The following is a 16,796-nucleotide window of genomic DNA, read 5'->3' on the forward strand; positions in this document are numbered from 1 at the left end:
TTCCAGATGAGGTCACCGAGGCACAGAGAAGTGAAGTGACTCGCCCACAGTCACACAGCTGACAAGCGGCAGAGCCGGGAGTCGAACTCATGACCTCTGACTCCGAAGCCGGGGCTCTTTCCTCTGAGCCACGCTGCTTCCCTGCGGATAGATGGGATCGCCGGGTGGGTTGGGTCTCCCGGGCGCTCAGTACAGCGGCTGAGAATGGCGTCGGGAGCCTGATCAGAGACCTCGGGGGGCGGGGGGGGACGCGTGTCTTTCAGGAGGGGAGATCGACTGCGTGGACAAGGACGGGAACACCCCCCTGCACATGGCGGCCAGACACGGGCACGAGCTGCTCATCAACACCCTCCTCACCAGCGGCGCCGAGGCCACCAAGTGAGCCGTCCCCGCCCGCGCGACGGGCCTAAAGATGCTCCGGAAATGAGAGGCAGCCACTGATGACCCGGGATCTTTCCGGCCCGGTCCGATACGTATTTGTCCTCGCCGCGGCTTAACGTCCGGCTGAGCGGAAAGAGCCCGGGCTTGGACGTCAGAAGGCTCGGGTTCTCATCCCGGCTCCGCCGCTCCCCCGCTGTGTGACCTCGGGCCGGTCGCTTCGCCTCTCTGGGTCTCAGTTCCCTCATCTGGAAAACGGGGCTGGAGACCGGGAGCCCCACGTGGGACCGCTTAATGATCCGGTCTCTCCCCCAGCGCTTAGAACGGTGCTTGGCCCAGAGTAAGCGCTTAACGGATGCCATCGGCGTTATCATCATTATCCTCTTTACCCGCCGGGAACGCATCTGCTCTCTACCGTCCTCTCCCGGGCGCTTAGACCAGTGCCCTGCACCTAGGAAGCGCTCGATCGATCCCGCCGATCGATCGATCGGTCGATTCTCCCGTCGGGGTCCGTCCGGGGACCGAGACGCGGGCCCAGAGCCGAGGCGACGTGTCGTCGCCGTTGGCTCCGTTTTCCGACGGAGGATCTGGGCTCTTTCAAAATGGCGGCTCCCGCCGCCCTTCCTGTTTTTCAGGCGCGGGATCCATCGCATGTTCCCCCTTCACCTGGCGGCGTTATACGCCCACGCGGACTGCTGCAAGAAACTCTTATCGTCAGGTGGGACCCCGCCCCGGGACGTAGTAAGCGCTCCCCGTTCCACCTAAGCCGGGGGTCGTGGGTTCGAGTCCCCCGCCGGGGTGGAAGGAATTGCCTTATCGAGAAGCAGCGAGGCCTAATGGATAGGGCGCGGGGCCTGGGGGCAGAAGGTCGTGGGTTCTAATCCCGGATCTGCCACCCGACCGGGGTGTGACCCTGAGAAAGTCACTTCGCTTCTCCGGGCCTCGGTTCCCTCGTGTGTAAAACGGGGATGAAGCCCGTGACCTTGGTCCGGTCACTTCCTTCTCTGGGCCTCAGTTTCCTCCTCGGTAAAATGGGGATCGTGCCCTTTTATAGTGTATTACGTATCTATTGAGAAGCAGCGTGGCTCAGGGGATGGAGTACGGACCTGGGAGTCAGAGGGTCCTGGGTTCTAATCCCAGCTCCGCCACATGTCTGTGGCGTGACCTGGGGCAAGTCATTTCACCTGTCAGGGACTCAGTTCCCTCCTCTGTGAAAAGGGGATCCATTCGTTCATTCGGTCGTATTTTCTACGCGCTTACTGCGTGCCGAGCACTGTACTCGTGGGAGAGGGACTGCCTCCCATCCCTGGGAGTCAGAAGGACCCGGGCTCTAATCCCGGCTCCGCCACTTGTCTACAGTGTGACCTTGGGCGAGTCACTTGGCTTCTCCGGGCCTCAGTTCCCTTTTCTGGAAAATGAGGACCGAGACTGTGAGCCCCACGAGGCGGAGGGATTGGGTCCACCCCGATTTGCTTGCATCTCCCTCGGCGCTCAGAACGGTGCTTGGCACCCAGCGAGCGCTCGACGAGTGCCGTAACGATGCCTGTTCTTTCCCCGACCTCCTCTGGCTGCCGGCGTTCTCTTCGGCGGCGCTCTCCCCGCTCCTCGGCGACGTCTCCGGCGCGCGGCCCAGGTCCGAGGCCCGGCGGGGCGTCCCCGGCCCCCGACGACCTCGGGCCGTCCCCGGGCTTCGCCATCGACACGCCCGACAGCTTCGGACGGACCTGCCTCCACGCCGCCGCCGCTGGGGGGTGAGTCCCGGCCTCCAGCGGGGGGGGGGGGGGTCCGAGGACCACCGACCCTCGCCGGGGGGAGGGTGGGGGGGTGGGGGGATCCCCTGAGGGTCCGGGACCTTCTCCTGAGGGAGATTCCAGAGCCGAGGCACTCGGGTTGGTGGGGCGAAGCCGAGGGTCTCCGGGCCGCGGGAAGGACCAGCCGCCCCGGACTCGACCCGACCCTCTAAGTCTTGTGATGTATTCGTTCGGTCGATCGTATTTATGGAGCGCTCACGGGGTGCGGAGCACCGCGCTGAGCGCTTGGGAGAGGACAGTACGGCAATGAACAGATACATCCGCTGCCCACCAGGAGCTCCCGGTCTAGAGCCGGGGAGACAGACGACAAAGCAAATAGATAAAATCAGAGCTGTCTACCTAAGTGCTGTGGGGCTGGGAGGCGGAGGACGAGCAAAGGGAGTGAAGTCAGTGATTTAGTGAGGCTTAGTGGGTAGAGCCCGAGCCTGGGAGCCCGAAGGATCTGGGTTCTAATCCCGCCTCCGCCACGTGTCTGCGGGGTGACTTTGGACAAGTCACTTCACTTGTCTGGGCCTCAGTTCCCTTGTCTCTGAAAGGGGAATTAAGACCGTGAGTCCCACGTGGGACAGGGACCGTGTCCAATCCTATTTGCTTGGATCCACCCCAGCGCTTAGTACAGTGCCTGGCACCTAGTAAGCGCTTAACCGATACCATCATCATCATCATCATCATTATTATTATTCCTTAATTTTTCTTGGCCTCAGTTCCCTCATCTGTAAAATGGGGGTGAAGACTGTGAGCCCCACGTGGAACATGGGCTGTGTCCAAGCCGGTGATCTCGTGTTGACCCCAGCGCTTAGTTCAGTGCCTGGCACGTAGTAAGCACTGGACCAACACCATTAAAAAAAAAAAAGCAGATTAGACCTCGGTAGTTCAGTCAGTCGTATTTATCCGAGTGCTTAGTACGGTGCTCTGCACAGAGTGAGCGCTCAGTAAATATCATTGATTGATCAAGTGCATGCTGGGTGCAGAGCACCGCAAAAAGCGCTTGGGAGAGTGCAGAAGTTAGTAGAGTACAGTGCTCTGCACAGAGTGAGCGTTCAATAAATAGTAATAATAATGATGGCATCTGTTAAGCGCTTACTACGTGCTAAGCACCGTTCTAAGCGCTGGGGTAGACGCAGGGGAATCGGGTTGTCCCACGTGGGGCTCACGGTCTTCATCCCCATTTTACAGATGAGGGAACCGAGGCCCAGAGACGTCAGGTGACTCGCCCAGAGTCCCACAGCTGACAGCGGCGGAGTCGGGTTTAGAACCCACAACCACTGACGCTCAAGCCCGGCCTCTTGCCACCGAGCCACGCTGCTTACACCCCACCGATCGATTTATCGAAGGCCTCTCGGTTAAGACGGGGAGCCCCACGTGGGACAGCCTGATCACTCTGCATCTACCCGGCACTTAGAACAGTGCTTGGCGCATAGTAGGCGCTTAAAAGATAGCTAAATTATGATTATTATCGGGTACCGAGCTGCAAAACGGCCTTGGGACAGCGCTGTAGTTAGTAGTTGCGATTCCTGCCTTCAGTCAATGAGTCGGTGTATTTATTGAGTGCCTGCGGGGCGCAGAGCCCTGCGTTAAGCACCTGGGAGAGTTTACTGCGGCCGAGTTGGTAGACACGTTCCCTGCCCGCAAGAAAATGTCCGCGTCCCTCATTTCTTTCTTTCTATTCATGCCCACTTCCCCTTTAGACCGTCAGCTCCTTGAGGGGCAGAGAATGTGTCTGTTTACTGTTGTATTGTACCCTCTCAAGCGCTTAGAACAGTGTCCTGCACACAGTAGGAGCTCAGCGTGGCTCAGTGGAAAGAGCACGGGCTTTGGAGTCAGAGGTCATGGGTTCGAATCCCTGCTCGGCCACATGTCAGCTGTGTGACTTTGGGCGAGTCACTTAACTCCTCGGTGCCTCAGTTCCCTCCTCTGTAAAATGGGGATTAAGACCGTGAGCCCCACGTGGGACGACCCGATTCCCCCCGTGTCTCCCCCAGCGCTTAGAACAGTGCTCGGCACATAGTAAGCGCGTAACGAATACCAACATCGTTATTATTATTATTATTATGATTCTCTCTCCAACTTAGAGTGTGAGCCCCCTGTGGGACAGGAACTGCGTCCTGCCTGAATTACGTTTACCCACCCCAGCGCTTAGAACAGTGCGGGTTACCCATAGCCAGGGCCTAACAAATACCATACAAACCACCAAAAAAACCCCCAAATTCCGTAAAAAAATCCCCGTCTTTCCAGGAATGTGGAATGTGTAGAAGCCCTGCAGAGCAGTGGAGCGGATTTCAGGAAGAAGGACCAACATGGCAGGTAATGGAAATATGGGCGGTTGCATTCATTTGGTCGCTTGCGTTTAACGAGCATTTACTGTGTGCAGAGCACTGTACTAAGCGCCTGGGAGAGGACGATACGACAGTAAACAGATAGATCCCCTGCCTGCGACGAGCCGTGGTGGAAATATGTGAGTTTGGCTTCAGATGTCCGCCGGAAAGGGCAGGGATTCTTTCATTCATTCATTCATTCATTCGGGCGTACGTATTGAGAAGAGCCCGGGATTGGGAGTCGGAGGTCATGGGTTCGAATGCCGCCTCTGCCACCCGTCAGCTGGGTGACTGTGGGCGAGTCACTTCACCTCTCTGTGCCTCGGTCACCTCATCCGTCAAATGGGGATGAAGCCTGCGAGCCTCACGTGGGACAACCCGATGACCCCGTGTCTCCCCCAGCGCTTAGAACAGTGCTCTGCACCTAGTGAGCGCTTAATAAATACCAACATTATTATTGAGCGCTCACTAGGTGCAGAGCACTGTACCGAGCGCCGGGGAAGGTACAACGCAGCAATAAACGCAGTGACATCCCCTGCCCACGCCGAGCTCACGGTGCAGAGTGGAATCCAGGGAACCGAGGCGGTCCCTGGAGTTAAATATTCGATCCATCCATTGGTGGTGTTTGCCGAGGGCCTAGTGTGTGCAAAGCACTGCGCTGAGCACCGTTCAGTCATTCCATCGTATCGACTGAGCTCTTCCTGTGTGCAGAGCACTGTCCCGAGCGCTTGGGAGAGTCCAATAAACAGACACGCGCGCTCAAGTTAGAAGGCGGGCTTCCAAGAGGAGCAGCTTGGCCTAGTGGCCCGAGCCCGGGCCTGGGAGTCAGAGGTCGTGGGTTCTAATCCCGGCTCCGCCGCTCGTCTGCCGGGTGACCTCGGGCCAGTCACTTCTCTGGGCCTCAGTTCCCTCACCCGTAAAATGGGGGTTCGATCTCTGTTCTCCCTCCTATTTAGACTGGCAGCCCCTTGTGGGACCTGATGATCTTGGATCTCCGCCAGTGCTTAGGAGAGTGCTTAGCACATAGCAAGCACTTAACGGATGCCCCAGTTATTATTACATTGCTTTCAAACCACCTTTCTCAGCGGGTAGGAATGAAGCAGCGTCTGGCTGTGATAGAACTTCCAACCGTAAAAATAATAACGATAATGACTAATTCTCGTGTCATCTGTGAAGCGGTTAGTACGCGTCGAGCCCTGTGCCAAGCCCCGGGGCGGATACGAGATCGTCAGGTTGGGCGCATCCCGGTCTCCCGGACGGGTCACAGCCTAAGTGAGCAGCACCGGGAGGCAGCGTGGCCTAGTGGGTAGAGCCCGGGCCTGGGAGTCAGAAGGACCTGGGTTCTGATCCCGGCTCCGCCCCTCGTCTGCCGGGTGACCCCGGACGAGTCATTTCACTTCTCTGGGCCTCGGTTCTCTCATCTGTCAAAGGGGGATGAAGACCGGGAGCCCCACGTGGGACGGGGGACTGTGTCCCACCTGAGTAGCTTGTATAATAATAACGTCGGTATCTGTTAAGCGCTTACTAGGTGCCGAGCACCGTTCTGAGCGCTGGGGGAGATACAGGGGTATCAGGTTGTCCCACGTGGGGCTCACACACTTTTAATCCCCATTTTACAGATGAGGGAACTGAGGCCCAGATGTATCCGCCCCAGCGCTTAGAACAGTCCCGGGCACACAGTAAAGCGCTTAACCAGTACCGTCGTTATTGTTAAGGGCTTAACAGATATCATCGTTATTATTATTGTCATCCGTACCAGCGGTGTGTGGCTCGGTGGAAAGAGCCCGGGCTTCGGTGTCAGAGGTCACGGGTTCGACTCCCGGCTCTGCCACTTGTCAGCTGTGGGACTGTGGGCGAGTCGCTTCGCTTCTCTGTGCCTCAGTTCCCTCATCTGTAAAATGGGGATTAACCGTGAGCCCCACGTGGGACGACCCGATTCCCCGGCGTCTCCCCCAGCGCTTAGAACGGTGCTCGGCACCTAGTGAGCGCTAAACAAATACCAACATTATTATCGTTATTATTATTACCGGAAAGGCGGGGGCCGGTAGTGTCGGCCTGAAAATTCCTCCCTCCCTCTCCCCGCTCGGATCCCGACCCCTTTCATTCATTCAACAGTGTTTATTTATTGAGAACTTACTACGTGCCGAGCACTGTACTGAGCGCTTGGAATGTGCAAATCGGCAACAGATAGAGACGGTCCCTGCCCACCGACGGGCTTCCGGTCTAATCGGGGGAGACGGACAGAAAAAAAACAGCAATACATAGAATCAAGGGGATGGACGTCTCATTAACAAAATAAATAGGGTAATAAAAAATATATACAACTGAGCGGACGAGCACAGTGCTGAGCGGAGGGGAAGGGAGAGGGGGACTAGGCCAGGTTTGGGAGGACCCTGCCGAATCGCCCCTTCTCGTCGCAGAACGTTCGTCCCTTCGTTCCGTCGAATCCCTGCTCGGCCACTCGTCAGCTGTGTGACTTTGGGCGAGTCACTTCACTTCTCGGTGCCTCAGTCACCTCATCTGTAAAATGGGGATTGAGACCGTGAGCCCCACGTGGGACGACCCGATGACCCCGTGTCTACCCCAGCGCTTAGAACGGTGCTCGGCACCTAGTGAGCGCTTAACGGATACCAACATTATTATTATTATCGTATTTATCGAGCGCTTACTGGGCGCAGAGCACTGGACTGAGCGCCTGGGGGAGGGCACTAGAACGACCAACCGACCCATTCCCCGCCCACCAGGAGCTGCCGGTCTAGGGTGTGGCTCAGTGGAAAGAGGTCGGGCTTGGGAGTCAGAGGTCAGGAGTTCGAATCCCGGCTCCGCCGCTTGTCAGCTGGGTGACTGCGGGCGAGTCCCTTCGCTTCTCTGGGCCTCAGTTCCCTCATCTGGAAAATGGGGATGCAGACCGGGAGCCCCACGTGGGACAGCCTCATTCCCCCGTGTCTCCCCCAGCGCTTAGAACGGCGCTCTGCACGTAGCAAGCGCTTACCCAACACCAACGTTATTATTATTACTATAGACGGGGGTGGGCGGGACGGGGCTTCGCGGACCTGGGGGGGTGGGGGACGGCGGGGTGAAGCGCTTAACAGGTAGCCAGCTGGTGCCTGCGCTCCTTCCCTCCTCAGGACGCCCCTGCACTACGCCGCGGCCAACGGCCACCTGGGCTGCCTCCAGGCCTTGGTGGGGGCGGGCGCCCGCGTCAACGAGCCGGACGCCTGGGGCCGCACCCCCCTGCACTACGCCGCCGCCTCCGACGTCCAGCCCAAGTCAGCGGACCCTTCCCCACCCTCCCCCGGGGGGCCCGGGGGGTGGGGGGCGGGCCGGGGGCGGGGGGCTGACCCCCCTTGCAAGCCACGGTATTTATCGGGCGCCTACCGGGTGCAGAGCACTGGACTGAACGCTTGAAGAGGGACCGTGAGCCCGTCGTCGGACAGGGATCGTCCCTGTCCGTTGCCCAGTTGGACTTCCCGAGGCTCGGCGCGGTGCTCTGCACACAGCGAGCGCTCAGTACATGCCGCCGAGTGAACGAACGGACGACGGTCCAACGGAGGTGGTAGACGCGTTCCCTGCCCACAGGGAGCTTACGGTCTGGCCGATCCATTCATTCGGCGGTACTTATTGAGCGTCTGCCGCGTGCAGAGCGCTGGGCTGAACGCTTGGGAGAGGACGGGCAGGGTCGGTCGATGCACCCCCTGCCCACGAGGAGCTTACGGTCTAGTTCGTGCATTCGTTCGCTCATTCGGTCCTATTTATCGAGCGCTTACTGGGTGCAGGACACTGTACTGAGCGCCCGGGACAGTATACCAACAAACAGGCACGTTCCCTGCCCTCAACGAGCTTCACAGCCCAGAGGGACGGGCCTGCGGTCTCGAGGGGGAGACAGACGTCGTTATAAGTGCATGATTTAAATCCCTCAATCCGGGGCGTTCATTAAGCGCTTCCAGTGTGCAGAGCACCGGACTGAGCCCTTGGGCGAGGACGCTACGACAGAAGCGATAGACACGTTCCCTGCCCGCGGGGAGTTTATAATCTAGGCGGGGAGACAGACGTCAATCCTATTTACTGAGCGCTTACTGTGTGCCGGGCACTGGACTAAGCACTAGGAAAGAACAATGCAGCGGTAAAGAGACGATCCCGGCCCACACCGGGCTAATAAGAGGGAGCGGGATGGCCTAGTGGCAAGAGCCCCGGGCTCGGGAGTCAGAGGTCGTGGGTTCTAATCCCGGTGCCGCCCCTCGTCTGCTGTGCGACCTTGGGCGAGTCACTTCGCTTCTCTGTGCCTCAGTTACCGCATCTGTAAAATGGGGACTGAAACCGTGAGCCCCACGTGGGACAATCAGATGACCTTGTACTTACCTCAGCGCTTAGAACGGTGCTCGGCGCGGAGCGGGCGCTTCGCGGATACCACAGTTATTATTAATGATGTTGGTATTTGTGAAGCGCTCACTACGTGCCGAGCACCGTTCCAAGCGCTGGGGTAGATACAGGGGAATGAGGTTGTCCCGTGTGAGGTTCACGGTCTTCATCCCCATTTTACAGATTATTATTACAGTCTCGAGGGATGGTGACTGACCCTTGACCCCCCCACCCCCTCTCCATCGGGGAGACCGTGCGAGGGGGCGGAAGACGGGAATCCCCACAGCCCAGGCGGAGAGGGAGGAAACCGAGGAGACGGCGGAACGGGCGGGCGGGGACCAGGCTACCCCTCCCGCTGCCGGGACCGGCTCGAACTCAGCTCTCTCTCCCTCCTGCCAAGAAGGCAGAACGTCCTGGGAGGCCCCTCGGAAAACGCGGACGAGGTGCGGAGGGCCAGCGAGCTGAAGGAGAAGGAAGCGGCCACGTAAGTCCCTTCAGTCAGATTGACCGAGCGCTCACTGGGGGGCGGGGCTCTGTACCGAGCGCTTGGGAGCCGACAGTTCCGCGGCAGAACAGACACATTCCCTGCCCGCGCCGAGCTTCTAGTCTAGAGGGGGAGACAGACGCTAATAGAGGCGGGGCTTAGTTGCCGGAGCCTGGGAATCAGAGGGACCCGGGTTCTAATCTGGCTCCACCCCATTTCTGCCTTGGGCAAATCACTTCACTTCACTGGGCCTCAGTTACTTCATCTTTAAAATGGGGATTAAGACTGTGAGCTCCATGAGGGACAGGGATTGTGTCCAGCCCGACTGGCTTGTATCCACCCTTGCGTGTAGTGCGGTGCCCGGCGCAGAGTAAACGCTTAATAAATACCATTATTACTAGTATTGTTATTAATAATAATATACAGATACATTCCCTTGCCCACAGTGAGCTGACAGCCTAGAGGGGGAGACCGACATGAATAGAAGTAAATAAGTGACAGATAAGACTTTCCTTTAAGCTTCTGTCGGTGCGACGTCGCGGGCCGTTGACTCTCGGTCTGCCGGTCGTGTTTACTGAGCGCTCACCGTGTGCAGAGTGGTGTAGGGAAGCAGCGTGGCTCAGTGGGAAGAGCCCGGGCTTGGGAGTCGGAGGTCATGGGTTCGAATCCCGGCTCTGCCACATAATAATAATAATAATAATAATGATGCTGGTATTTGTTAAGCGCTCACTATGTGCCAAGCACCGTTCTGAGCGCTGGGGGAGATACAGGGTCATCAGGTTGTCCCACGTGGGGCTCCCAGTCTTAATCCCCATTTTACAGATGAGGTCACCGATCCCCGGAAAAGTGAAGCGACTCGCCCACGGTCCCACGGCTGCCAAGTGGCGGGGCCGGGATTCGAACCCATGACCCCCGACTCCCAAGCCCGGGCTCTTTCCACTGAGCCACTTGGCAGCCGTGGGACTGTGGGCAAGTCACGTCACTTCACTTCTCTGGGCCTCAGTGTCCTCATCTGTCAAATGGGGATGAAGACCGTGAGCCTCACGTGGGACGACCCGATGACGCCGGATCTCCCCCGGCGCTTAGAACGGTGCTCTGCCCAGAGTGAGCGCTTAACAGATACCAGCAGTATTATTATTATTATTACTGAGCGTTTGGGGGAGGGCGATAGAACATTAAACGGGTCCATTCCCTACCCTCAACGGGTTTACAGTCTAGAGGGGCGATGCAGACCCTTCCCTCGGGACGGGGATGGAGGTGGACGAGCCTCCGGGCCGGAGGGAAGCCCGGTTTGGCGGGGAGGCGGGGGGGATCGTGGGCGAGCCGCCGGGCAGTCCGCCCGCCCCCCGGCAGACTCGGCGTCGCTCTTTCCCCAGGTGCCTGGAGTTCCTGCTTCAGAACGACGCCAATCCGGACCTCCCGGACAACGAGGGCTACAGGACTGTGCACTACGCTGCGGCCTATGGCCACAGGCAGTGTCTGGAGCTGGTGAGTCCTTCATTCGTTCCGTCGTATTCACTGAGCGCTTACCCGTGTGCGGAACACTGTACTAGACGCTTGGAAAGCCCAACTGGGGACGATCCCTCCCCAGCGACGGGCTCACGGTCTAGAAGGGGGAGACGGACAACGAAAAGGAGACGGGCGTCAGGCCTTCGCAGGAGTCGGAAGAGAAGTCGGACCCAGTGCGGCTTAAATCTGTGTCCGTCTCTCTCCTTGGCTTTCGGCCGGTCGATCCACGGTATTCGTTTATATCGTTTCGTTTTTTAACGGTATCTGTTAGGCGTTCACTATGTGCCAGGAACCGTTCTAAGCGCTGGGGCCGATCCGAGTCAGTCGGGCCGGACACGGTCCCTGTCCCACCCGGGGCTCACGGTCTTAAGCGGGAGGGAGAACGGGGGAGCTGAGGCCCAGAGAAGTGACGTGCCTTGCCCGAGGTCACACAGCCAGGAATTGGCGGAGCCGGAATTAGGGCCCAGGGCCTCTGATTCCCGGGCCCGGGCTCTATCCACTAGGCCACACTCCTTCTCTGTTGAGCGCTTTGTGTTTGCAGAGCACTGTACTAAGCGTTTGGGAGAGAACAGCACTGCACAGCCCTGCCCGCAGCGAGCTCAGAGTCTAGAACGGGGAGACCGGAATTAATAGAAATAAATGAACGGCGGATCTGGACAGAATAATCATAATGATTATGGTATTTGTTAAGCCCTTACTGTGTGCTAGGCACCGTACTAAGCACCGATGGGCTGTGTCGCGGAGGGAGGGGGGAATAAAGGGTGTAAATCCAAGGATGAAGCAATGCAGAAAGAAAGGAGTGGGAAAAACTTCAATTTATTCATTCATTCAGCTGTATTTATGGAGCACTTACTGCGTGCAGAACACTGTGCTAAGCACATGGGAGAGTCCACTAGACCAATCGACACGTTCCCTGCCCACGGCGAGCTGCCGGTCTAGAAGGGGGGACAGATGTGAATAGAAATACAGATAAGGGCATAGGTGCCGTGGGGCACTTTTTGTCTGAAATGCGTTTTTGCCCGAAAGGATTTCCGCTTTCAGCGAGCACTTTTTGCACTCTTCTCGGGCAGGAGGTGACCTCCGGGGAGGAAGGGAGGGAGGGAGGGAGATCGGATGGGTAGAAGGATAAGATGGACCGTTCCCAGCTGCCCGGAATATCTTGGCAAATGATGTAGACAGACCAGCGCCCGAGCGGACCAAGGAACGGTCCAGTCGATCCAGACTTTCCGCCTCCAAGGACGCAACGATAACAACAACAACAACGATGGCATTCGTTAAGCGCTTACTATGTGCCCAGCGCCCTTCCGTGCGCTTGGGGAGATGCAAGGTGATCAGGTTGTCCCCCGTGGGGCTCACGGTCTTCGTCCCCATTTTCCAGATGAGGGAACTGAGGCCCGGAGAAGGGAAGCGGCTCGCCCAAAGTCACACAGCAGACAGACGGCGGAGCCGGGATTAGAACCCACGTCCTCTGACTCCCAAGCCCGGGCTCTTGCCCCTGAGCCCCGCTGCTTCTAACGACTCCTTCCGTTTTAGCTGCGAGCTAGACTGTGACTGCGAGCCCCATGTGGGACAACCTGATCACCTTGTATCCTCCCCAGCGCTTCGAACAGTGCTTTGCACATAGTAAGCGCTTAATAAATGCCATTATTATTATTATAATTATTCGTCACTTAGGCCCTTATCTGGAAAATGGAGATTAAGACCGTGAGCCCTAGGCGGGACGTGTCCGTCTGACTCCCGGGCCTGGGCTCCATCCAGCAGGCCGCGCGGCTTCTGTGGCGTAGGGATAAAGGAACCTGAGGCCCAGAGACACTGAGGGACAGACCCAAGGTCGCACAGCAAGCTGGAGGCAGACCTAGAAAAGTCCGTCTCCTCATGCCAAGATCTCCGCTTCTTTTTTTTCCTGGCATTTGTTAAGCGCTTACTGTGTGCCAGGCACTTTACTAAGCGTTGGGGGAGATCCAAGATCATCAGGTCACCGTCATTCATTCATTCATTCATTCAGTAGTATTTATTGAGCGCTTACTCTGTGCAGAGCACTGTACTAAGCGCTTGGAATGGACAAATCGGCAACGGATAGAGACGGTCCCCGCCCTTTGACGGGCGCACGGTCTAATCGGGGGAGACGGACGGACGAGGACGATGGCGGTAAATAGAGTCGAGGGGAAGAACATCTCATAAAAACAATGGCAAATAAATAGAATCAGGGTGACGTACATCTCATTAAACAAAATAAAATAAATAGGGCGATGAATAAACAAAATAAATAAGGTGATGATGTTGGTATTTGTTAAGCGCTTACGATGTGCAGAGCACCGTTCCGAGCGCTGGGGAGATACAGGGTCATCAGGCCGTCCCACGTGAGGCTCCCGGTCTTCATCCCCATTTGACAGATGAGGTCACTGAGGCACAGAGAAGTGAAGTGACTCGCCCACGGTCACACGGCTGACAAGTGGCAGAGGCGGGACACGAACCCGTGATCTCTGACTCTGAAGCGCAGGCTCTTGCCACTGAGCCACGCTGCTTCTGTCGTCCCACGCGGGGCTCACAGCCTCCCTCCCCCTTTTCCAAGTGAGGGAACTGAGGCCCAGAGAAGTGAAGTGACTGGCCCGAGGTCACCCAGCAGACCGGGGGGCGGAGCTGGGATTAGAACCCGTGACCTTCTGACTCCCGGGCCCGGCCTCTATCTCGCTATCTGCAGAGCTAAGCACTTGGGAGAGGACAGTACAACAAGAACCAGCCACATTCCCTGCCCACAACGAGTTTACAATCTAGAGGATTATAATAAGATTAGGACCAACTATTATAAATGATGGGAAGCAGCGTGGCTCTGTGGAAAGAGCGCGGGCTTGGGAGTCGGAGGTCATGGGTTCGAATCCCCGTTCCGCCACCTGTCAGCTGGGTGACCGTGGGCGAGTCACTTCACCTCTCCGTGCCTCAGTTCCCTCATCTGTCAAACGGGGATGAAGACGGTGAGCCTCGCGTGGGGCGACCCGATGACCCCGTATCTCCCCCAGCGCTTAGAACGGTGCTCCGCACAGAGTAAGCGCTTAACAGATACCGACATTATTATTATTGTTAGCATGGTATAGTGGATGGAGCCCGGGTCCGGGAGTCAGAAGGTCATGGGTTCTAATCCCAGCTCCGCCTCTTGTCTGCCGTGTGCCTTGGGGACGTCACCTCACTCCTCTGGGCCTCCGTGACCTCATCTGGAAAATGGAGATTGAGACCGTGAGCCCTAGGCGGGACAGGGACTGGGTCCAGCCTAATTTGCTGGTAACCACTCGAGCGTTGAGTAGAGTGGCTGGCGCACAGTAAGTACTTAGGAGCATCATTATTATTATTATTATCGGACACAGGAACGTAAGCCCCAGGAGTCAATGATACGGTCCCTGGTCTTAAAGGCAGAGACCATGGTTAGGACGGAGGAAACCTAACCTCATCTCAAGTGCTGGCTGGAACCCCTGGGTAATAGCAATGACTGTATTTCTTAAGCCTTTACTACGTGCCGAGCACTGTACTGAGCACTGGGGTGGACACAAGCAAATCGGATAAGACCCAGTCCCCGTCCCACGTGGGGCTCCAAATCTCAATCCCCATTTTACAGACCAGGGAACCGAGGGCCAGAGAAATCAAGCGACTCGCCCAAGGTCATGCAGCAGCGGACACGGGCCCGAGATCCCGGAACGCGGGAGGAGACTCCCGGAGCCGGGAATGAATAAATGATGTGTTCTTCTGCCGGCGATTTACTCTGCCCGAAAATAGCTCGTCGGGGAAAATCCGATGGAAAAGGGGATTTAATGAAGGTCTTTAGGGCTTCCTCAGGACGGTGATTGATATTTGGGCCGAGAGGCGGGAGTCACCCAGAGGCTCACCCAACGTTGAACCCTGGCCCGCATCTATAATCCTATAATCTATAATTCTATTTATTTTGATGCCGCCGTTGCCCGTCTACTGGTTTTGTTTTGCTGTCCGTCTCCCCTTCTAGACTGTGAGGCCGTTGTTGGGTAGGGATTGTCTCTCTCTGTTGCCCAATCGAACTTTCCAGGCGCTTAGTCCAGCGTTCTGCACGCAGTAAGCGCTCAGTGAATACGAATGAACGAATGAATCCCGGATCGACCCCCTTCGTCCGCTCTCTGTCTTTCCGTGCCTCAGTTCCCCCCTCTGGAAAACGGGGATGGAGACTGGGAGCCCCACGTGGGTCCTCCTGATGAGCTTGGATCCACCCCAGTGCTTAATACAGTGCCTGGCACCTAGTCGGCGCTTAACAAACGCCACAGTTATGAATGGGAGAGGACGGTCGAACGGAGCCGGTTGAGCCGTTCCCTGCTCCCAACCGACTCGGTCGGGTCCCGAGCGGTTTTCTTCAACTTTTCCCCTTTTGCCTCGGCAGCTTCTGGAGAGGACGGACGGCCACCTCGGGGACCAAGATGCCGGGACCACCGAGAGCCCCCTGCACCTAGCGGTGAGCAGAGGGCCGCCCCAGACCCCCGGATCGCCCCCAGACCCGTGATCCTGGGGAGCAATAATGAGAAGGTCGACGGTATTCGTTATTAATAATAACGCTACCTATTACTGGTATTATTATTACCATGGTCGTCAAGAGGTCAACATTGCCACTTGAGGCAGAGCCAGTTCCAAAACCTTCAGGGCCCTCGAGGGTTATCCGAGTTCGGTCAGTTGCCTGCGCTGCCCGCTTCCAAAGGGCTGCCCTAGCCGTGGTGCCCGCTCTCGGGTGGCACCACGAAATGGAATGAACGACCGAGGGGGCGCCCGCCCCGAGCCGCCCGCCTCCCTCCCCACCGGGGTGACCCCCGCGTCCTCGCTGCGAGCGAGGGACGTGACGGTCTCTCCGTCCCTCTCCCCCCCCGCGCCAGGCCTACAACGGGCACCACCAGGCCCTGGAGGTGCTCCTGCAGTCGCTGGCCGACCCGGACGTCAAGGACGAGCGCGGGCGCACGGCCCTGGACCTGGCGGCCTTCAAGGGCCACGCCGACTGCGTCGAGGCGCTCGTCAACCAGGGCGCCTCCGTCTGCGTCAAGGACCACGTGACCAAGCGTACCCCGCTCCACGCCTCAGGTGACCCACCCGCCCCTCGTGCCCCTTCCCCCACCGGCCCGCGGCCGGACCCCCAGAAATCCCGGGGCTCGGTCGCGGGGCCCGGAAAAGGGGGATGGAGGCTGTGAGCCCCACGGGGGACGGGGACCCCGTCCAAGCCCATTGGCTCGGATCCTCCCCGGTGCTTGGTACATGGCCTGGCACGGTAGTAACAAAACTCTTACTGGGGATAAGCGCGATGTAGCGGGTAGAGCCCGGGCCTGGGGGTCAGATCGTCCCGGCTCCACCACTTGTCTGCCGTGTGACCTCGGCCGAGTCATTTCACTTCGCTGGGCCTCAGTTCCCTCATCTGTAGAACGGGGATGGAGTCTGTGCGCCCCATGTGGGATAAGGACGTTATCCCCTGTGGGATAATTGCAATTGCTATTGCTATTTATTTATAGCAATTTATTGCTATTGTTCTCGTCCGTCCGTCTCCCCCGATTAGACCGTAAGCCCGTCAAAGGTCAGGGACCGTCTCTATCTGTTACCGACCTGTCCGTTCCAAGCGCTTAGTCCAGTGCTCTGCACACAGTAAGCGCTCAATAAATACTATTGAATGAATGAATGAATAATTATTATTATCTCGTATCTGTCCCAGTGCTTAGAACAGTGCTCTTTTATGGTATCGGTTAAGTGCTTACTATGCGCCGGGCGCTGTACTAAGCGCTGGGGTGGATCCAAGCGAATCAGGTGGGACACGGTCCCTGTCCCACGTAGGGCTCACGGTCTTCATCCCCATTTTACAGAGGAGGGACCTGAGGCACAGAGAAGAGTGATGACTGTGGTATTTGTTAAGCGCTTACTATGCGCCAGGAACTGAACTAAGCACTGGGGTTGATA

The 16,796-nt window shown here is 57.7% G+C and overlaps 1 protein-coding gene across 3 annotated transcripts in view; it reads left to right on the top strand.

Annotated features, from left to right (window-relative positions):
• Positions 1-16,796, top strand: part of ANKRD44 (ankyrin repeat domain 44) — an 89,699-nt gene that overhangs the window by 48,425 nt on the left and 24,478 nt on the right. For 2 of the 3 annotated variants that reach the window (XM_029068739.1, XM_029068744.1), the window contains exons 10-18: positions 264-378; positions 1,014-1,096; positions 2,012-2,129; positions 4,425-4,493; positions 7,633-7,773; positions 9,264-9,347; positions 10,724-10,835; positions 15,250-15,321; positions 15,734-15,935. In XM_029068739.1, the coding sequence (XP_028924572.1) occupies positions 264-378; positions 1,014-1,096; positions 2,012-2,129; positions 4,425-4,493; positions 7,633-7,773; positions 9,264-9,347; positions 10,724-10,835; positions 15,250-15,321; positions 15,734-15,935 (996 nt within the window). The remainder of the gene's footprint in view (positions 1-263; positions 379-1,013; positions 1,097-2,011; positions 2,130-4,424; positions 4,494-7,632; positions 7,774-9,263; positions 9,348-10,723; positions 10,836-15,249; positions 15,322-15,733; positions 15,936-16,796) is intronic. The other variant, XM_029068740.1, reaches the window with a different exon arrangement.

Source organism: Ornithorhynchus anatinus, chromosome 7 (genome assembly GCF_004115215.2).
Source record: "Ornithorhynchus anatinus isolate Pmale09 chromosome 7, mOrnAna1.pri.v4, whole genome shotgun sequence".
Classification (NCBI taxonomy): Eukaryota; Metazoa; Chordata; class Mammalia; order Monotremata; family Ornithorhynchidae; genus Ornithorhynchus; species Ornithorhynchus anatinus.